Consider the following 23,632-nt stretch of genomic DNA (forward strand, 5'->3'; position numbering starts at 1 on the left):
TACAACAAATAATAGATACAATAACTTACGAAAAATGCTATCGTAAACTTTTTATAGCGTTTTTCGTACGTCGTGACAGCCCATGTTATTAAAAGTCTGAGACTTTTTATAACGTTTTTTTATAGCTATAATAGATGCTATAATAGAATGACGTTTGATAGAATTTTTGTATAGCTATGATAGATGCTATAATAGAGTATAAATTTATAGCTTATAAACGTTGCTATAAAAATATTTTATAGCGTTTTATTGAAGCTATATATAACTTTAAATTAATTCTATAATAAAATTAATTATTCATATAATCATTATAGTTACCGTAATCAAATTTTAACAACATTTTTTAATAAAATTTAATTCAAATACTAAATAAACACATAAGATACTCATAGCATATTAAATACATGACTTCCATTCATAGTTGAGATTTCATAATCTATTTCCATTACAATAGTAGTATTCCATCATTTCCTAAAATAAAGTTATACAAACTATACAAGATAAAATATTCTCCACTACTTGCAATGATTTTCAAGAAACCGTTATCTTGTCACGACTTTGAAGTGCAAGTCCTCTATCCCAGAATCATCTCCTGACAGAAAAAAATAATAGGCAACGTGAACCAACTCTAGATGCAACTACTCTGGACTATTCAACATTAGCAACAAAGAGACGATCCCCTAATAGGACAGCAGTTGACCCGACATCTTTTTGCTGGCCTCTCTCTTCTTTAATATAGTCTGCATGTTTAAAAACCTCTGCTGCAAAATAAGTATTTGCTTAGTTTATGCTCCACTTGCAAGGCAACAGGAAAATATGAAATCATAGGCACAAATTATAACTTCTTACTAATAGCTGTCTTTGTGTCTTTGATAAAGTCCTGATGGCTATTTTGGTTATTGAAAAGATTGCGCTTAAGGTATTCAGTTGTTCTTGACCCAAGTACATCAATGTGTCTATTAAAGTGGAGAAAAGGAGCGTCCATACATCACACTGGAAAGCTATCATATCGAGTAACATCATCTCTGATATTTCCAGAATTACCATTAATGTTAGAANATATATTGAAACAAACATGGGAAAAACCATGCCCACAAAATTGAAAGATCTACTAAAGTATAACTCACAAAGTTGAAAGAGAGCCTTAGCTCCCCAAGATGGTGCCATGAGTGAAACAAATTCTACAAGGNAACCATTAATGAGTTGGGTATGTTAATACATTATAGGTACCTTCAGATCTTTTTGTAGCACGTGATTGGAGTGCAGATAAACTACAGCTCAGCTAGTAACAACTATGCAGATCTTTTTGTAGCACCTGATTGGAGTGCAGATAAACTACAGCTCAGCTAGTAACAACTATGCCAACCATTTGCAAACTTTCTGAGATAAAAAAAAAAATTGACAATCAGAAAAAGATAATCACGGTTACGAACTTACTTACTCAAGAAAGTATGTTCCTCTGACATTTTCTATCAATTCAGACCTGCTTAACAAAAGAAAACACGGCATAGGATTAGGCTTGAGTTTTCTTCCCATCCCTTTGTCCGCTTCACTACATCTGGAAAACTAGTTTATCAATTCAATCCATATTGAACTTCCACAAAATGTTCTAACTTTTGTTCTTCACTTAGTTATAATTCTTTGGAGGGAAAATTGAAAGACATTGTTATAAAGGTTGCATATTTTTTTTATTCAATCTAAAAATAAACAACCATTGAAAGTCATAAATGAAGCAAACTCCAAAAGGATGGAAAATTTAAATAAACATCACTTACATGTCTCCACCTTCCCTTCACAGTAGCAAGTTACAATGCATATATAATCCCCCTACACAAACGGCCTTTTTACCAGAACAGTGAGGGTAACAACTATGAGAAGGAGAAAAGGAAGAAAGGAAATAGAAGGCTTTGTAGCCTCATGAATAGGTGTAGTTTCATTCTGATACTAATCACCGACAACACGCTTTCTAGGGGGCACCATGTGCTTCCACTCCTCAGTGTTATCGCTTTAATCATGCATGCATTCCGAGTTTAGTTCAATGTGTTTGTCTAGATTAAGCATATTTAAACTCCAATTAATCAATCTAATCATACAGACAAATTTCTCCCCAAATGCCCCAAATGCCTGAAATTTAGGGGTATGAATAAATAATTGATATAACTAAATAATGAAGTCTTTTAAAATGAAATAGTTCAGTAAGAAATAATACCACTTTAATTTGGTCCTCTAATCGGAGGAAGTAGTACATTCAATAGTTTAAGTTCATCCTCTTGTTCTACCATAATATTACAGCATCACTCAAGTAGCAGAAAATGAAAGTGAGAAAGATGACAAATTAGACCAATTAAGAGAAACAAAGTGTTTAAATTTGTCAAAAGTATAGTTTTAGAACTTCAATTAGTAAGGATGATATGCTGATATATTGAAACAAACATGGGAAAAACCATGCCCACAAAATTGGAAGATCTACTAAAGTATAACTCACAAAGTTGAAACAGAGCCTTAGCTCCCCAAGTTGGTGCCATGAGTGAAACAAATTCTACAAGGAAAATAAACAACAACAAAATTATGTGAGAATTACACCCCTGAATTTAACTAAATCTCTTAAATTAATCAAAATGCTAGAAATCAAAAGCATCATCTCCAAAACTGAATATCCAAATTAATTGAGAAAATGAAAGGACCAAAACAGAGAGAACCAAACGTCAAAACATAGAGAAACCTAAACCCTAGAACAAAAAAGAAGAAGTATCAATCCAAATGTTTAAGAAATGAGAAACCTAGATGCAAATCCACTCTGCTCATACTCGTTTTAAAATGTAGGGTATTATGTACTCCTCCTTCAGGGCACAAATATTAAACTATGCTCAATAGATTAAACACACATGTGAATGCTAACCTCGATTAAGAGCTTATTCATTTGGCCCAGATCAGGGACATTGACATGAGGATAGAGCAAAGACGAAGTTGCCATGGACAAAAATGGAATACAAAAGGAAGAAAAAGATGAAATACATGGGTTATAACTCAAAATCCATAGATTATGGCAAAATGGAGCAGAAGGGGAAGAGAGGAAATTGAGAGAGAAAAAAAATCTAGCCTCCGCCTGTAAAAAAGAGAGTAAATAAAGAGCTCACTATTTTAAAAACTATATCTAGCTTTTTTTTTATTTTGTTTTGTGTCCGCTTTTTTTATTTATTTTGTGTCCGCCTTTTTTTTTATCATTTTTTTTATAGCATGTTTTAGTAAATGCTATCTTCAAAAGCTATAGAAAGGATAATTTGTTGTAGTGTAAGACGACCAATAACCTCCTCAACCAACATGTTCTTGAGGTTACCGAAATGATCGATGGAGGTAACAATATGCATGAATCTTAGGGGGACAGCTCGAAGGAACTTCTTAACGACAGAGATCTCCTCTACCACGTCGCCTAATGAACGGGGCCAAGTCGTCTATTGAGTCACCGTCCTTCATGCGGATAGCCTCGAACTCACTCTTCAATGTCTGCACCTTTGCGCCTTTGTCGAGTCCTTCTCTGCAACATGAGAATAACGTCCTCCAAGACTGCTTGGTAGATGGCAGTAAGAGTCATCCTGTCCTATGCTCCTCAACGTCCTCACCATGCTTGATGGCAACCCACACGCCTTGTGCTCGTAAGTTAACACGCATCTTTATCGATCATGTTGCGTAGTTACTCTTTATGAGTAACGGGTACTAGAGTGATACAATCTCCTCCCTTCCGCTCCTTATCATTGTCACATCTCCTCCGGCAGCTTTGTGTGTGACGATATTTGTTTCGGCATCTTAGCTCTAATACCAATGTTGGAAATGGCCCATGAACGAAATATGTCAAAACAAATAACTGAAGCGTAAGAACAATAACGGTTGAGAGCTTTTGAATATAGAAACCTTAAGCACTTATACGTTTTAATTATCTTTGTTGCTATGAAAATAGCATACATTTCATGAGTATTTATAGTGGAGAAAGTACAACTAGTCTCCTAAACTTCCTTTGTACGTCAACCAACTACTAACCATTCTTTCTAATTAAAGACTAACAATTCTTACAAACTAAAGACTAACCATTTCTCTAAACCTGTTTAACTATTCTTTTACCAAGTCAAGCTCATTGACTCACAAATTCTTCCGCTTTGGTACCCGCACACCTCCATTAATGAAAACATGTCTCAAATTTTAGTTGGACATACATGTCTCAACTTTTGGTTCTCTTTTATCCTTATCTTTATCTTTTCTATTAATGAAAATATATGAAAAAGGTTAAAGGTTTAACTTTCCACCTCCAATTTGTTGACTTAAATAGTAATAAATAAATAAAAATAAAAAAAACTCTAATCTCCATACCTGAGTCAATAAGCTCTACTCCTAAAAATAGTCATTAACTTGAGCACTTCCTATAAATACTCATAAGATGTATGTTCTGTTCACACCAACAAAAAGAGTGGAAAGACATAAGTGTTTGAGGTTCTTAGTACAAAGAATCTCTCCCCTCAAGTTGTTCTCTTTATGCTTCAGTTATTTGTTTTGGTGTATTTCAATCAAGGGTCATCACATTTGGTATCAAAACTATGATTCTGGAACAGTTTTGGTATTCTTTTATCAATCGATCGTGACCATATCATTTTTATCAATCTCTCATATCCATAGCACTTCGATACGAACCCTAACCTTAACGTTCCATAAACACATCTTACTCCTATCTCAAACATATCATTAAACACACCATACCGTAAGTATTATCATACAATCCACATATACATAACATATACATAACATATCATTAGCATATCCATCTACAAACAATTCACACATATCAATATATATGACACGTGTAGAACCACGGGGCACGTGTCAACTTCAAATATAACCATGACAATAGTAAAGCCACTTGATTAAGTTAGGCTGGTATCACCAATTTGTCCTTGATAAAAATTCGATTTTATCTTTTGCATCCAGGTCAACCTATGTGAACCCATGACATCAATTTCAAGTTCAATTATCTATATTTTATAATGCTCCAATGTTAAACGTCATGCAGAGTCTTAGAGATTTTATCTTAGAATATTTTTTCTTTTTTTCTTTTTTTCTTTTATTTAAAGTAATTTCATTTTCATAATCTGTCCTCTCTTATAAATTAGGTTGTATTTGGCCATATATATAGATATATATATATATTATCAATATTATTGAATCACATAGACCATTTTTAAAAAATAGTTTAAATATCCCAATCTTCCATTTTCTTTTGGCAAATTTAAATTAGTTTTTACCTTTTTTTTCTCCAAATTTCTTTACCCTTAAATCAATATTATTAAACCACTTAGACAATTTTAAAAAAATAGTTTCTACTCTGTTTACAATTAATTTTTGGTAAATTTAATTTAATTTTATTTATTTATTATTATTATTATTTTTTTTTTTTTTCTCTTTAAAGAAATGCTATGACGACCACTAAATAATTACAACAATATAAAAGAAAACATCCAATCTTTTTTTTTTTCTGGTTTGTAGCAGAACCATTATTATGGGGGTTGAGAAGGGGTTGAGGAGAGATAATTGGGGAAAAATGTGAGAGATTGGTGGGGGNTTTTCTTTTTTTTTTTTTTTTTTTTAACTGAATTTTTTTTTTTTTTTTCTATTACAATGAATCTGGGCAAAAAATGAATATGGGGCTTGGGTTTCCGTAAAGGATGGTCGTGAGCATGTCCAAATTACCACACAACAAGGTTGAAAAAGTCCGACAGTAATGTAATTTGAATCTTACTTTCCCTTGGGGTGATTCCTAACATGGTATGAGAGTCATGTCCTTAACTTAGTCATGTCAATAGAATCTTCAAGTGTCGAACAAAGAAATTGAAGCCTCGAAGGTGTAATCAAAATTGACTTAAGTGTCAAACACAGTGTTGTACTTTGTTCGAGGGCTCCAGAGAAGGAGCCGAGCCTTAATTAAGGGGAGACTATTCGAGGATTTCAAGGCTCTATGGTGTACTTTGTTTGAGGGGAGGATTGTTGAGGACTATTGGGAGGGAGAACTACATTGGCTAAGTAAGGGAATGATCATGGGTCTATAAGTAAGGAACACATCTCCATTTGTGTTAGGCTTTTGGGGAACCAAAAGTAAAGCCACGAGAGTTTATGCTCAAAGTGGACAATATCATACTATTATGGAGGTCTATGGTTCCTAATATGGTATTAGAGCCACACTTTGATCCACCACCTCGTACCTAAGGTGGGTGGTTTCACAAGAGTTGTCAAGACCAGCATCCGCTCGAAAAGTGAGCATCAACTGAACGTGGACGTAGAGAAGTGAAGCTGTAGGAAGATCAGAGAAGTGTCAAGGCAGCAATCGCCACATAAAGGTGGTGAGTTGAAGAGTTGGCCGAAGTGTAATGCCAACAGGGGGATGTGTTACAAGCTCCCAAACATTACTACTTTAACGGTTGGTGCCACGATGAGTGAATGTCGTTGTTGGCTTGTGAGCCTCCTGAGTGGTGCACTATTGTGTGTGACTCAGAGAATACGATGAGTGAGGTTAAAGTGGCCAAGTGTGGGCCGCTCTCCCCTTATCCTACGCTAGGATATGCCAAAGCTAGTTAGTTTGTCGTGATCTATCTAATGAATTTCAGGTCGAGTCCGAAAAAAGGGTAAGGGAGGCCCAGAGGGGATGGCCCACAATCATAATGCAGTTGTTTTGCCCTGCTTATGCGGCGAGTCTTGGAGACCGATGGAAGGTTTGTCAATAGGAAAGCTCATTAGTGCATAGTTTCTGTATTCATTCTGAAACACGTATTTCCAGCAAGTCGATCAACCGTTAGTTTGAAGTCGGATCGTCATCCAAGACGATGCCGAAATTAAGTGAGGGAGAGCTTCACAATCTTTGTAATGATTGTTCCCCCAAGTAAGTCCTCCAGGATGATGAGTAGTTTAAGTGGGGAGAATGTCAAACCTAACTATGAAGAGACTAGAATAATGCAACGATCCGATCTAATTTAAGATATAAAGAGTTTTTTTTTTTTTCGTTATCTTCAATTTAAGTTTTATCTTCTTGCGTTTGGAGTCAATATTGATGTTTATTAAAAAAAAAAAATTAACTTAGTTTGGGATGAAACTTACGATGTTCCAAATACTGCAACTCTAAAGGGATACTTTTAGACCCAGAGATTTAAATATCACTTAAGTGTTCATTTTGAGACCAAAATGGATATTTTGAAATTACAACCAAAATGAACCAAGACTTGACAATATTGAAAGTTCGTATATAAACCAAAATGAACCAAAACAAAAGTTCGGACACCAAAATAGTACCTAATCCATAAGTAAATAAACTCATGACACAAAATGAACATAAACTAGGCCAAAAATACTTGATAGAGAGCCTGCATATAGAAAAAGCACCAAGTACTCTCAATTATAGCCTAGAAGAGGTAGAGTTAATTATGCAATCAGAAGCAAATCTAAAGGTTAAGAAAAATGTAATAAAGTGGTATTACATAACAAGTCATGACGCCAGAGAGAAGTGTTAACAAATTTCAGAATGCATAAAGAAAGATTAGAAACAAATCCTCTGCACGAGATACCGGCGATGATCTAAACCCACGACACAATGATCCGAAGTCCAAGCTCATGTCGTTCTAGTAGCTGAATCCCAGGGCATACTGAGAGACCTTTCCTTCACTATCAGGGGGATTGAAGAAGATAATCTGGAAATTAAGCATTTGGAAATATACACATCTCTCTCAACTTAAAACCTTGCCATAATTTGACACTATTGTTGTTACACCAGGATTTATCACATATGAATGGGAACAACAAAACCTATCAACGGTAGTACACAAAAAATGTTTAAGAGTGTTCTGAGACTCTGCAAGAATGTATATGACCCGGGGAAAACAAAAGCTAATACCCCAAACAATGTTAGAAAGTTGTTGGTCTGATGAAAAAAGATAGGACAGATCCAAGTACCATTTTCTTGCCTCTAAATCTAAAGAACATACAGTGTCGAGTCTCAGGTCTTGGACTAGACCAGCCAATGAAAGAGGTGCTTTATCGTCAAGGTTGTCGCTTGGAACGTGGAGCAATTGCAAGAAGTATTTTCTTTCTAGGTCCCTGAAATTAACACATCATCACCAGGGTAACTATAGACGCAACAAAATAAAATGTAGAAGTTTAACAAATAAATAAGCGTAGCGTTCGTAAGTATCGTGTCCGATAATAATAATTCAGAAGAACATGAAATGGATAGAAACAGCGAATTTCTAGTTGATGATGAGTAGATTGAAGGGGGGAAAACAGAAAAACTCTGGTAAATGTTAATAGAAAATGTTCACCAAAGCTAGTGACTCAACCACTCCTAGATCTGTTAAGTTTTGTCTGAACAAAATGTTATCATTACTGGGAAATAGTGACTCAACCACACATTGATGTTTAGTAACTTACTTTGAAATTCTCAGAAACTTTGTAAAATATGACCAGTTTGGGAACTAGTCATATTTTTTAAAAACAATAAAAATAGTTTAAAAAACAAGAACTTTCTAATAGGATAATTCTAAAGGAAATTCCTTGAAAAATGCCTCTAGCTATCTAAATTAGATAATAAGTGAAGATGAAAAGGAAAAAATATTTACTTTGATGGACACAAAACTATATTATTTAACATTTAAAAATTTGATACTTAATATAACTTTAATTGTATAGTACAACAAAAGTTGTAGAAAAAACAGCAAGCATAAACACAGATTTCAGAATTCCATGTTAAACAATTTTGCACCCCAACACGACTTTCTAAACCCAAACCAAACAATTTCGCATCCCGAACACAAACTTTCCCAACTTAAACTAAACAAACGCCCCTTAAATTTCACCTAAATTCAATGGTACCCAACACCGCCACCACTTTAAAGGTTTGGATATTTTTCTTCATTCACTTTTTTATAGTTAGTAAAAAACAAAACTATAGTATTTTGGGTTTCATTTTTTAATATTATTGAAAAAAAATTAAAAACATAGTGTGTGCCTGATGTGTCCGTGTATATATTTTTACATCGGCATACTGCCATGTCTGTGCTTTATAGCCTACGCCTCTCCCCAAGTGTACATGCATGCCTCCCCTGTTGCGGCCATCATTCTTTTGCCCTACTTACCTTTTTTTTTTTCTTTTTTGGTATGGTATTTTAGGAATAGATTTGACCATTAGGAAACATTGTTAGATATGGACCAAAGTTCAGCATTATTTTATAAGGAGGCAATTCTTTTTTATTATTTTTCCTTTTATTTTCATGTGAGAGCCACCGAGATTAATAACACTTTAAAAATCAAGAAGAAGAAGATTTGCACCAAGCTAACTTTCACAATCGACACCGAGGGTATCAACCTAATAATTAAAATGTTTTTGCAGGACAAAGAAGAATTCAAGCCCCAAGAGGATTCCAATAGAGAGGAGGGATGAAAGAGGTTTAGGAGGCATCAAACTTAGAATTCCCAAGTTCCTGAAAGTTCAATTCTGAGGAGCTTGTGGATTGGGAAAGGGGAGTTGAAATTGCGTTTATTTGCAATAACATTACTGATGATAAGAAAGTTATTTTAGCCATCACTCATATCCAAGATTATGAAACTAGGGGCTGGGATAAAATAATGTCTACGAGAAGAAGGTAAAACGAAGGTCCATAGAGTCATGGCTTGAACTCAAACAGCTAAATGAGAAAAAGGTTTGTGCCTAGACGCTATCGTAGAGAACTGACTCAAAGCCTCCAAAGGCTTTACCAAGGATCCAATGGTGTGGAGTTATTACAATGAAATAGATGTACTCATAACACGCTTGGAGATATATAGGATATGGAGTCCACAATAGCAAGATTCTTGGATGGACTCTATAAGGACATATACAACAAGGTATATATGTATCCTTCTTATGACATTGAGGATCTCCTTCACATAGCCGTCAAAATTTAGTCACAAATCAAGAAGTCGTCACCGTACACAAAATCTGCTCTTCAAACTACTTTGCCCTAGAAAGAAGAGAGTTCCACTAGTGTGAGTCTTAGTTGAAATCTAATGTTGATAGGAGAAAACCTAAGGGTGAGATTTCCAATGGTTAGGAGAAAGCCAAGACACCTAATAGAAATAGGCATAAATGTTGGAAGTGTCAAAACGAAGGAAAAAATAGGACATAATAGTAAAGAATGCCCTAAAAAAAGAAACATGGTCCTTAGGGAGAGAGCTGTGATCGGCGATGGGGAGGATGAGAGAGAGGATGTTAAAAACTTAGATGTAGAAGAAGAAGAAGCTTTAGACAGTCATGAAGAGGATCCACTTCAATGACCCTAGTTAATAGAAAAACCTTCAATACCAAAGATAAGAATAGAACTTGAAGAAAACCAAAGGGAAATTCTTTCACACTAGAGGAACAGTCAGTTCTACACCATAGAGCATTGCCATAAATAGTGGAGTTCTACTAATATGTAGTAAGTTCCACCTTGTAGACCGCTTGAAAACAACCAATAAGCTTCATCCTAAACTTTACAAGTTAAAATGGCATGACCATAGTGAGGAGGTTAAAGTTAAAAGCAAGTCCTAGTCACTTCCTGTATGGATAAGTATTTTTATGAAGTAATTGGTGATGTTGCACCAATGAGTGCAGGAATATACTCTTAGGAAGCAATTGGCAATTTAATAAAAAAAAATGAAGCATGATTGTTTCCCTTAGGGGTGATCATCAGTCGGTTGGCATTGGTTTTGGGCTCAAACCGATGATCACCAACATGTCAATTTTGGAGGGCTTGGGTACACCGACTGACTGATAGTCAGTTGATTNAAAAAAAAAAAAAAAAAAAAAAAAAAAAAAAAAAAAGAGGAGTACTGAAAGGAGAAGAAAAGAAGGGGAAAAAAAAAAGGAGGACGAGAAGAATAGAGAAAGGAGAAGAAAAGATGAAGAAAAGAGAGAGGTGGAGAGAGGGAGAATTGGAGAAGAATGGTAAATGGAAAAGACAAAAATAGTGAGAAGTAAAAGGAAAAATTTTAAAAGTTAATTAATTTTTTTTTCAAGAAATATAACCTCGGGAAGACCAGACGATCTAGTCATCCAAGAAGCTGAATGTTGCAGCAGTGCAACCGTGCATACAACCTTTCGGTTTTTTTTTTTTTTTTTTTTTTTTTATTATTATTATTATTTCTACTATAGTCTATCAGTTTGAGTCCTTATTAGGCTTGCCGACTACCTTTAAATCACTAACAGAAGTCAATTCGATCAGTTTTAGTAGGTCGACTCAGATTTTCGGTCAGTGATGCTCACCCCTAGTTACCTTAATATGTACACATCCAATCACAAAGGTAAAAAAATGTTGCTCTACCACCCTTGCCTCCTAATGAAGTGCACATTAACCAATAAGAACTTCGTCAAAGGGCCAGAGTCCAAAGGTAAGAAAGTGGTCAAAGTAAGCGGTTAGTCCCAAGAGAGGGTACAATATTCTATTGTGTGTAAGAATTAAGATCATTATCATTTGACATTGTCTTTTAGTGATGTTAATATAGAGGACAAGATGGACCAACCAAAATATATAAAATCAATAGATACAACTCTAAAAGTCCAAATACCAAGACCAAAGTTATAATTTAATAAAAGAACAACGATGAGAAATAAAATTCAAAAAATTAACTACTAATTCATCGCACCCCTGATGGTTAAGCCAAGCAGAGGTGAAACTCCTACGAAGCTGGTTGTGTCTAAAATATTGTCTCACAACTCATCTCCATGTTTTCAGTTATTTGCATTGTTAGATATTTTAAAGTTTGAATTTACCATCCAAGCTTTATATTATATCTTTCTTTCTTTAAGGAGAGTGTCTGTCTCTCATTGAAAAAGCAAAGAAATCAAAGACTCCAAACCTCAATAATAATAGAGAAACATATAAACCCTAGACATAAGATGAAGAACAGGAACAACTGACGTACCATAGGTATTCCAAGCTCTTTGAGATCATTCTCCCCCATTTGCTTCAAGGCAGTCATATCAACCTGCATAATAAATCCAATAAACCACAGATAGGTAGTAAGATTTGTCACTATTGGACCATCAATACCAATTAAAGTCGATAAATATGAAGATTTGAACTTCCACTTATACAACTAATTGATTAGGAGATATCTGTATATAAGATGGTGAAAACAAAAATTTGAGGCTATATTCACAGATCAAATATCTTATAAATGACTCAACCAGACATATAAAGAAAACCTCATTACTTTTATGGAAGCCATTATGAACATCTTGAGAGAGAGAGAGAGAGAGAGAGAGAGAAAGCATATGAGTGTTACAAACAGTGAAACTATTGTTGAAGAAGAAGAAATAACTACAACAGCACATCTTTAAGATGTCAGTAAGAAGAGACAACAATATTTCTTCTTTTGAATAGTGGCAAAGCATTATTTCTTAAATCGGATTATAATGTGAGAGGATAGATAATTTGTAAAGAAAGCTCTGTATTAAATTAACCAGAATCAAAAGAGGACAAATACAAAATCCATAGATTTCTCAAGAGGTCTGAATCTCTCTATCACCGGGCAGTATTCACAAACAAAAAGCAATGGTGAAAATAACCTAAGGAAGCTTTTAAGTCAAGTTTCAATGTAGCAAACTCCTTGACATAGAAATTCGTAGGCAACAGTTATCAGTTATCACAGCAGCTCAAGTTCCAACATAGAAAGCTTGCTCCCAATGTATGAAACTAATTCGTAATTTCTTAGTCATATCGCTAAACACCGCTAAGTAAACAAATGAATCGTATAAATAAAGGTAAAATACTAAGAGATGCTTGAATCAGCAAGACATGCAAACCATCGCCCATTAGAAAACTAGAGTTAGGATATCGGATCATAGTAGAACCCTTTACAGGTACAATATCCTTATCTTATGACTCATGCATGCTAAGTGTCACATAAAAGGTAGAAATACGATAGTGGACACCGAAGTTACAAGTTATAACTGAAAAATTAAGATAGAAGTTGGCATGTGTTAAAATGAAGCAAAACCAATGATATGTGTAGCTCAAAAAGGGAAATTTTAACATACTTCCTCAGCCTTAAAAAGAATGGAATATTTTCCCAATCCTAGAGACTGCAACAAGCCATCTATACTTTGAAGTTCGTCACCCTGTAAATAACAACGCCAACAGAAAACAACAAGCTTAAAGTTATAACACTTCATCTGTTAACTTAGGAAACTGAAAAGAAAATAGGAAACTACTTCCAGTAACCAGTCCTACAAAATTAAAAATATATCTTTCTTTCAATATAAACATTCTTATCCCTCCAAAAAGATTAGTGAAATCCAATATAAGCAGAACTCCATGAAAAAAGAATGAAAAATTAATGATATCAGGTACTTCATTATCCGTAATTCAAAAGAAATTAAGATTAGGAAAACCAAATAATAGGTATTATCTTTTGACTTTGAAAGGTTACTCATTGATGTTATTTCACCACTTTTATAACTCACTAACTAAATGTTCCTAGGGAGTTACTGATTCAAACTATATAGAAGATAGAACCAATTACATAGGTACTAATGTGGGTACTTGCACTCTTGCATATAACGCCCAATAGCAAGGAAGAATGCTTTAAGTAAAAAAGTTGACCTTGAACATTCTCACCTTCATCAACAAGAAAAATGCAAGAGAGGAGAATCACACAAAACAGAGAGGACCCATTCAGAGGAGATGAAATCCACAAGCAAACTTCCCTATACTTATAGTGACAAAACACCATAACCCCCAACAAAGAGAGTAACAAAGAAACGTCCCTTCATAGGAAGCTCTTCAAATTTACAACCTAATCGTAGAGTCAACTATTCCATTTATTCTTTACAGATGTTCCCACCTACGGCTAACTTTTCCATTACTTGCAAACAGGAGGTAGTTCCAAAAAAAAAAAAAATGAAAACGAATGCATTTGATAAGTTGTTAAAAACAACTTATCCTTTTTGCCAAAAAAGGAAAAAAAGACAATATCATCTGCAAACTGTAAAGGGAATCTTTATAGTACTTTTTAAACCCCTTTCTTTAGCATCTCCAATTAAATGAAGGGTGAGAAAGGACCACCTTCTAATGATTATCAATGACCAGAAAGTTCTCGTTTTATTGCTTTAGGCGGGGGCTATACCCCCCTGTCCCTAGGCCATTTCTCCCTCCTTTTTTCCTACAATATACAGTTTCTTAACAAAATAATAATAATAATAATAAAATTAAAAAACAATTCACATAGTCTTAAGCCTTGAAATTTCTTTTCATTGATAAAAATCGAAAATTATCTCGAAGACAACTTTTTACTCACTTATCCCATTGATCTTCAAATCTTTTTTAACTCTAAAAAGCTACTGTAATTCTCAACCCAGATAAGCTTTCTTTTCCTAAATCAGTCTTTTTTATTAATAAGAAAACAAATTCATTGACGGAAAATGGAAGACCACAAAGGGAATACAAAGAGGCAGCCCCGCAAGAGGATCAAACTAAAACATAAAGGGGCTCCAATCTAACCAAATAAAACTTTTCAAGGATGATACAAAAATTCTTAAACATTGAAACCTAAAAAGAGGCATGAAACATCACAAGGACCTAAACCTGCTCCCAGAACCTTCAACCCCAACCCCTCTAAAAATTCTATTGCTTCTCTCGAAGGCCCCAGAAAATAGCACAAACTCCCACAAGCCACAAAAAACAACCTTATCACAAAAAAAGCAAATGAAGAAGAAACTATCCAACATTGAACTGCATGCTTTTGCAGAGCCAATGAAACATTTAGCATTTTTTTAAAAAAAAAAACGAAGTGAATTGGTAACTCCAAAATAGGTAATGTAAGATCCTCTACCGCCCCCTCCAAATGATACAACACTATAGCCATATCAAAAAGGACGACTTTCTTATGATGCAGTCCAAAGTGTTTGTTCTACCATTAAGTACTTGCCACATACAAAATTTGACCTTCTTGGAACTTCAACCTTTTGCAGCAAGTAAAAAAAAAAAACAGACAATGTAAAGAAGGGTCCACCAAACTGCAGAAAAAGAATCTACATGAAAACAAAAACATAATCCCTTCTCCCCAATCAAACCAAAAAATGCCCTATCCAAGACCAAAGAGCCACGATATGTCTATCGAACAAATGACCACAACCACTAGGCCAATAAAGCCTCCTTACATGTCCTCATATTACCAATGCCTAAACCCCCAAGAGCCAATAGCTTGGCCACCACTTCCCACTTAACAGCAGGAAATCCCTTTCCTTCATCAACCTCTTCCCAAAAAGAAATCTCTCATAAATATCTCTAATCTCTCATAAATATCTCTAACTTCTTGCTAATCGAAACAAGAACCATAAACAAGGAGAGAAAGTTGTGTGTCCGCTAAAAACTGGTTGTATAAGAGGTAGTCTACCTCCCTTAGAGAAGAAGCCAATCTCCTAGGAGTAAAGGCCTTTTTCAACCTCATCAACCCCTTCCCGAAAAAAATCTTTCATTAACATATTGAACTTCTTGCTAAACAAAACAAAGACCCTCAACAAGGAGAGAAAGTAAGCTAGGATTCCCCTCAAATTGATTGTAAAATAGTTAGTCTACCTCCCTTAAAGAAGAAGCTCCTCTCCTAAGAGTAGAGGCATTTTTAAATCCTCCATCAGGTCCCAGAAAGACAAACTTCTAGAACTGTTACTAAGGGCCAAGGGGAAGACCCAAAAATGCATGAAGGGAAAAGAACCCACCTCACAACCCACTAGAGTGGCCCACCTAACTATCTTCGAAGGATCACAATTAATGTCTGACACTTAACACTTTGTTAATCTTCAAACCATAATAGACTCAAAAAAGGACAGAAAGCAATGTAGATTAAAAAAAGACCCTTCCTTATCCAAACAAAAGAAGATCATGTCATCAGCAACTAAAGGTGGATCAGGAGCAAACAATCCCTTCTCACTTGAAACCCCTCAAGAATATTACCTCCGCCCCTCGAAAACTAATTCTACTAAGAACATCCAAAACCAATAGGAATAGGAAGGATACCTTGTTTCAATCCTATCGAAGCAAGAATTCTACCTTTTAATTTACTATTGATGAAGATAGAGTATTTAACCAAATCCAAACTCTCCATTTAAAACCAAAACCTTCCTATATCAATCTTAAAAAGCAACCATATTTTAATTCTTCCTCACAAATTTGATCGAGAATTTGTATTCCTCTGATAAAAGCATTTTTTAGCAAATCAGTGCTTCTAACGAAGCAACAGTTGAAGATCAACTCCATTCTATAATTTGTTCAATCCTTTCGATCATGTTCCATTTCTATACAATGTTACTTTCTAAGTTTTCTTCTCTGTTAGTTATCAGAAATTTTTATTTCACTTGATTATTTAGACATTAACTAGTTACAAAAACCTCTAATCATGTCCTAGCTTGTCAAGGAGCTAGATTTGTCAGTATCTTTCCCTAAGCTTTCTGAAGTCTAATTTCCTCGTCCATCATCACACAATGCATATAAAGCTATTAAATCTATCCTTTTTTTCTTAAGAAACAAGACTTTAATTGAAAAAATATGAAATCACATATATATATATACCTTTTTCCCAAACATCTGTAAACATTCAAAATGTCCAACAATTGAATCATACAACCATCTATGTTACTAACTAAATAATAATACAAGCAGGGCTCTGTACATGGCATATTAAACGCAACTACTTTCCATAACTAGCTTAATTTAATGCCCATTAATCATGTCAACTAGTTTAACAGAAAGGACAGTGGTTCTTGAGAGAGCTTCTGCAGGAGGAGGATGAAGGCTTCAATTTGGTTCTAGTTTATACACATGAAATATAACGCACAATGATCTTTCATTCAAAGCAAAAGAATATACTCGAGCAGTGTTTTAAATGTCCCTTGAGGCATCCCTAGGCATTAGGTGCACATGCACGCTTAACGGGCTTCTTTATTAGCTAAAAAAATAATAATAAATTTACTAATCCTAAATGCAAAATCTTTGCAATTAGGTTTATCTTCATATTCCAACTTCAAATCTTTCTTTCTCTACTATTTCTCCACCATTCTTCTTCTTCTACCCCCAACTTTCTATCAATTATAGAAAGTTTAAACGTTATTTACCTTTAACTTTCATATGTTATATCCTTTTCTTTATTATCAAACATTTATTTCCATGGATGTTTACTTTTATGTATACATACACGCCTAAATATATATTTATATGGGGGGGGAATCCACATTGAAGTCCCAGAAGGCTATTGCATNAAAAAAAAAAAAAAAAAAAAAGCCTGCATTTTTTTTTTTTTTTTTGGAACCTCGCACTTGAGCACCAAATGGTTGTGGTACTTTAATGTACCTCAAGTTTTAAAAACATGCACAGTCATTTAAATACTGAAAACTAATTCTTATAACCTCATTTTGCTTCTCAAAAGAAACTTCAGAAGTTCAATAATAAGTTAAATAATATATTTTGTCAAATTTGTGCTAAAATTTCTTCAAAAATCAAATCCTATAATGGTACACAAAAATTACAGTAATTAAAATGTTCACAACTAGCCAAATCAATCAAAACAGTCAGCAGTTAATTCAAATCAGGTTGGGAAAATCAAATTACAGAAAAGACAAAAGCCAAACGCCAAAAAAAATTAGTAATGGTAGAGAGAATAGAAGTAAACCGTACTGGATAGAGAGTTTTGTGTGCAATGCCACTTGGCGGAGGATGTAATGGAACAACCGGTGCCACAGGCTTTGCAGACGTAGGAGGCAATAGAGAATTTGTCATAAAAGTTGCAGTACTAACAGAACCTGAAGCATTGTGAATATCTTTGGCTACATAGCCCACTGATCTTGCATTTTCGACAGAAGAGTTTGTCGTCCTTCTCTGCAGTTTCTCATCATCTCTTTGTAGAGAGTAGCGCCTCAATGGTTCTACAATTCTAGCAGGTGATCTTTGTCTCAAATTATCCATGGTCCATGAGGAATAAGAACTACCTAACGTGTCCTTCTGAGGTAAATCATCTGCACTTCTCATTGAAGGGGTTCGACGTAAGATGTTTGTGTTGTGCAATGGTGGATCATGATACCGTGAATCAAGGTGGCGTATAGGAGCTTGATTTGCCTTAGGTAGCCTCTCCCGAAGATCTAAACACTTCTTATTATCACTTTGAGCACGCCTGAATGCATCTTTTTGCAAAAGTTTATACCGAAGGTCGTCTTTACCAATGTGTGAGTGTGACACTGGTTTTAAAGATAAAGAAAATAAAAGGTGCATTAGATTCTGATTAACATGAGAGACAATAAAATTATGTTGATTAAGTTCAATACCGTCCAACCCATTAGAACTCCAATTCGACATACCATCATCTCCTCGTAATCTGCTATGAAGATAAATAAGATATTAAATTCTGAAGAGGAGCAAAAAGACTGGAGATAATAGAAAGAAACAGAACAATAAAAACAAAAGAAATTAATCCAGACTCCAAAACTGAGGACGCCATATGAATTATCCAACATTTCTGTTAATGACCAACAACTAAGTATTTTGCAAACAACATTTTGTTTTTCCAAAGCGATTAACGTCCCTATTTCATGCATCCATTCAAAATACACCAAAGTTCTAGCAGATAAAAAATGCAAGGAAAGAACAACATACCGTTTGTTGGCGAGTTGGCTTCCATATAACCCATCACTATCAGAGCTACTTCCCAACCTATCTCTTACAGACCGCTTAGTTCCAGACACGGGCCAAGAATCAGAGACTGAAACATCGGTCCCTGGGCTGGCCTTTTTTACTACCTTCAATGTGATAGATAAACGTATGAATAGAGACAAAAGATAGCCAGAAAAACAACTATCAACAACGTTTCCAGATTCAATCAGTACTAACAGAGTAATTAGAAAAAACTAGAAACAAAATTGTATTCCCATTCCGCCTATCTTCACGCTTATACAGATAACTAATCGAAGCAGTAAACGAGAATCACGCTCATTACGTATTAAGAGAAATCATTCTCAGCAGAATCTGAAACAACATATGTCAACAATGAACATTACCAACCACAAGAGAATCGAAGAACAGTGAAACAAGGTGCAAACCAACCTGTCCGCTACGGCCGAGTGTAATGGTAACTCTACCCCTTGAAGCTGCTGACATGTTAAAAATCAAAACCCCAGGCGAAAAATATGCGCTAATGCTTTCAATTACTCAGAAATTCGATGAAGCGCATGACAATGAGCAAGAACAGAATCCCTAAACTGAACGCGTCGAATTGGCAATTAACCCTTTCTGAAAGCTCCCAAACAAATCTAGAGCCCCTGGCGAAAGAGAGAAAGGAACAGAGCGCGATGGGTCGGGATCGGAATGAAAATAGGAAAAGGAGAGGGAGTGGGGTTTGGATCGAATTGGATGGTTGAATAAGAACACCCAATGAGAGCGCCGGCGTCAGACACCTCCTGATTTGTACGGAAGATGTCTGTATTTACGACGGATGAAGAGAGAGGGAGGACGAAGAAGATGCNTTTTTTTTTTTTTTTTTTTTTTTTTTTTTTTTTTTTTTTTTTTTTTTTTTTTTTAATCCTGAAAATAAGGAAATTGAAAATTTAAGAATTTAAAAGATAATATACCCTATATTTATATTATATCGAGGAAATTGAAAATTGAGAACGACCCATGAGGCTTGTCCATGGTACTTGCTCCAAAGTCCGCTCTCGACCTCCATCAGCTCCTTATTTACCTGCAAAACATAGAGTGAGTACAAAAACTCACGCTCTTAATCATGCCCTTAGTATGTTAGGGTAATCCTGTTCTTAATGGCAGTACTTGAGTCCTTTGGTTCTGTTATTGACTTGTGAGTTCTTATCATGTTCTATCCTAAGGACTTTGGTCTTTGGATTCTGAGGTCTCAGCGTTGGTTCCGAGCTCTTGTCTTCAAAACTTTGATCTTGATCCTTGTTTTAGTTTTTTTTATCATTATATCGTTCTTCATAGGATTTATGGTATTAGTCATGAACCCGAAAGCGACTATGAAAGTTTTTTTTGGATTTCTTTTACTTTCAATCCATAATTTTTCTCATCGGGCTTATAGGGGAAAGTAAATAATTTTAAATACCCGAATTTTTTATTATTTATTATTCTAGTATCTATTAGCTTCTAAATCAACGTTCCATAGGTAGAAAGTTAGTTTCATTAGATCTTTTTCAAAAGTTTGAAATTTTTGTTTTAAAATTGAGACAATAATTTTAAGTTCTAATTTATTTATTATCTCGTTATCGCAACCTAGTACATTGTTATATCGATTTTTCTGATAATTTAGGGACTTGTAACTCCATGAATATCATGCATAAATAAATATTTTTTAATGTAAGTAAAATATTTGTATAGTAATTTTTATTTTTATTATGTGTCATTTCTTTAAATAATTATCTTTATTGTTCTTTAATTTTAGGATATACTTTGGTATTTTTCTTACTAATCAATTGCTCAGTAACGTTATTTAATTGTCATTAGTTTTACGGCAATATTGAACTTTGTTAGGATTTTGCAATGTTGAACTATTTAATTTTTTATTTTTTAATTTTTTTGAATTATTATAGATTGATTTATGTTTATTTCTGAACTTTTTAATATCCTTTATCCAAGATTGGAACAAATAATGATGAATGGTGAATAAATAAAAGTTTTTTTTTTTTTAATAATTTTTAATGACAATCCAACTTGAGAATAAAAGAGTTGGGTTGTGAAATTTTTAAGGTGGATTGGAACGTGAACTTTTGGGTTGGTCAAAAAAAATTCCCTCAACCTAACCCGACTTGACCCATGTATACCTACCAAAATACACATACCTTATTAGGCAGCTCGATCTATGACAAGTTAGCCTTCAACTCCATCAAGAATGCTTTATTGTGCTCCCTAAAGCTAATGAAATACTCAATTCTAAATGAAATGGACTGGAAACAAGGATTTGAGTTTTACCCCCAAAACTTACTCGGAAGTAATTTTTCAATTGGGGTGCGTTCATGAGCTCAATTCACTTTGTGATCTTCAACGAAGTTGGTTCTCGAGAGTACATAAACTGAATGGCATAGGTCTTATGTTAGGATCGCACAACAACGCACACTCGACCAAGATGAACACAAAGAAAGAAGAGAGAGATAATGCAAGGAGGAATATTGGCAAAAGAATTTGTATTGATGAGTTCATATATGTACACAAACAGAGAACACAAGGAATGAAGAAAGTAAATTCTGAAAAGAATTTCATTCTCAATCTTAGCATCATACCAATTGAGGCTTTGCACAGCCTCAATGTTCCAACATCAACACATTTTGTCAACATGTTTGTTGTATTCTTTGCACGCTCTATCTTTCGCCAAACACATTACCATCTTCAACTAACTTGCGAGTTAAATGGTATCACCTTCTTCTGTGTTTTGTCTTTGAATAATAGACCGGGTTTCTCACCAACTGTATGACACTCTGACTATCTATATAAAGAATAATTTTGTGCTGCATCTTGCCCAATTCTTCGGGATAGTCTATTATCCATATCATCTTCTTTCAAGCTTCAACTATTGTCACGTACTTAGCCTCAATAGATGAAAGAGAAATACATTTCTAAAACCTATACATCCCATCATCCATGGCTTGCTCCCACTTGGTTGTATCCTCCAATTGTATGCCTCATCAAAGGGCTTTAGTTCCCCTTCATCCGTCAACAACAGATAGTGTAATGAAGAGACATACATGTATGGTATTCTGATAGCTGTGGATGATCTTTTCAACATTTGCTCAGGTGTCACTTACTCCGCCTCTGGTTCCTCAGCAACAATCTCAAGAGGATCTTGAGTATCTGCTACAACATCACTAGGTGAATCTTTCCGCAACTCAACTTCAACTCTTACTTGCTTCGTTATCCTAGAACCTTTGTTCTCTTTGTCCTTGTACAGGACATTTTCATCAAAAGTCACGCCACAATGTCTTAGGATTCTCTTGTTCTTGACATCCCATGACTTGTACTTGAACATGTCAGAATCATAGCCTATAAGGTAGCACTTCACAGGCTCAGCGTCAAACTTGTCACTCTTCTCTGGATAAACACGAACATACGCAGTGCAGACAAAAGTTCTCAAGTGAGAGTATTTGAGTTCTTTTCCTGTCCATACTTCTTCTGGCAACTTGAATTCCAAGGGTATTGAAGGTCCTCTATTGATCAAGTAGTTGTTGTATTTATAGCATCGGCCCATAATTTCTTTGGCAATCCAGAATGAATCCTCATACTCTTTGTCTGCTCATTCAAAGTTCTGTTCATCTTTTCAGCAACACCATTTTGTCTTGCTTTACTAGGAACTGCCCTCATTAATTGAATTACCTCAGTTGCACAAAATGCTTTGAATTCTGACTTGTCGTACTCTCCTCCATTGTCAAACCTCAGACATTTGATCTTCAAGCCAGTCTGATTTTTAACTTCGACTTTCCACTTCTTAAAGGTGACAAACATATTTGACTTGTGTTTCAAGAGATAAATCCACACCTTCTTGCTGAAATCATCAATAAAGGTGACGTAGAACTTTGATCCGCCAAGTGATGAAACTGGAGATGGTCTCCAAATGTTTGTATGGACCATTTCCAACTACACTTTCTTCAATTCTCTGGCAATCTTTGTGAAGCTAACTTGTTTCTGTTTACTCATAACACAGTTCTCACAAGGACTCATATCAATAGATTTCAGACCTTCCAAAACTTCTTTCGCAGCCAACATCTTCGTTCATTTGACGCTCATATGTCCAAGTGTATTGTGTCATAGACTTGAATTTGAAGCACTCTCAGCAACAGCGACCATGTTCATACACCCTGCAGTGGTATATAAGGTTCCAGATTTTGTGCCACGTTCTACCACCGTTGCACCCTTCATAATCTTCCACGAACTCTTTCCAAACTCTGTTGCATAACCTGTGCTATCCAACTGACCAATAGAGATCAGATTCTGAGACCAAAATATATCTGACATCCTTTAATGTTCACTGATTTCCTGCGAGAGTTTTTATGTAGACATTCTCTTTCCTTCAATCTCCAAAGCTTTGTTGTCAGCAAGATATGCCTTCTCGAAATTGAACAAAGCAAAGCCAAAGCAAAGCCATGAGAGCTTATGGTCAAAGTGAATAATATCATACCATTGTGGAATCCGTGATTCCTAACATGGAATTAGAACCATCCCCTTAACTTAGTCAGATCAATAGAATTCTCAAATGTCGAACAAAGAAGTTGTGAGCCTCGAAGGCGTCATCAAAAGTGACTCAAGTATCAAACAAATGGTGTACTTTGTTCGAGAACTCCAGAGAATGAGTCGAGTCTCAATTAAGCAGAGACTGTTCGAGGGCTCCATAGGCCTTAGGGGAGACTCTATAATGTACTTTGTTCGAATGAAGGATGGTTGAGGATTCTTGGAGGGAGTCCCACTTTGTTAATTTAGGGAATGATCATGAGTTTATAAGTAAGAAATACATCTCCATTGGTATGAAACCTTTTGGTGAATCCCGTAGCAAAGCCATGAGAGCTTATGCTCAAAGTAACAAAATTATACCATTGTGGAGATCCGTGATTCCT

The 23,632-nt window shown here is 35.1% G+C and overlaps 1 protein-coding gene across 2 annotated transcripts; it reads right to left on the reverse strand.

The window, feature by feature from the left end:
- Positions 1–7,403: 7,403 nt before the first annotated feature.
- LOC111805211 (protein bicaudal C homolog 1-A-like) lies at positions 7,404–19,542 on the reverse strand. 2 transcript variants are annotated; one of them, XM_023690154.1, is made up of 7 exons: positions 19,131–19,542; positions 18,684–18,826; positions 18,389–18,405; positions 17,712–18,268; positions 13,082–13,162; positions 11,965–12,027; positions 7,404–8,124 (listed from the first exon to the last, which is right to left on the reverse strand). In XM_023690154.1, exons 1-7 carry the CDS (start codon positions 19,182–19,184, stop codon positions 8,068–8,070), a joined length of 972 nt encoding a protein of 323 aa, XP_023545922.1. In that variant the 5' UTR covers positions 19,185–19,542; the 3' UTR covers positions 7,404–8,067. The 2 variants fall into 2 exon arrangements, with proteins under 2 accessions (XP_023545922.1, XP_023545921.1); XM_023690153.1 differs by having other exon boundaries at positions 18,356–18,405.
- Positions 19,543–23,632: the final 4,090 nt, after the last annotated feature.

This window comes from Cucurbita pepo, chromosome LG11 (genome assembly GCF_002806865.2).
Source record: "Cucurbita pepo subsp. pepo cultivar mu-cu-16 chromosome LG11, ASM280686v2, whole genome shotgun sequence".
NCBI lineage: Eukaryota > Viridiplantae > Streptophyta > Magnoliopsida > Cucurbitales > Cucurbitaceae > Cucurbita > Cucurbita pepo.

Bases quoted from the DNA above. Each gene is read 5' to 3' on its own strand.
- LOC111805211 (XM_023690153.1), bottom strand. From the start codon at position 19,184: ATGTCAGCAGCTTCAAGGGGTAGAGTTACCATTACACTCGGCCGTAGC. The intron at 18,269-18,355 runs GTATTGAACTTA...CTTTAAAACCAG, and splicing joins GAGTTCTAATGGGTTGGACG to TGTCACACTCACACATTGGT. The intron at 13,163-17,711 runs GTACGGTTTACT...TGTTATTTACAG, and splicing joins CACACAAAACTCTCTATCCA to GGTGACGAACTTCAAAGTAT.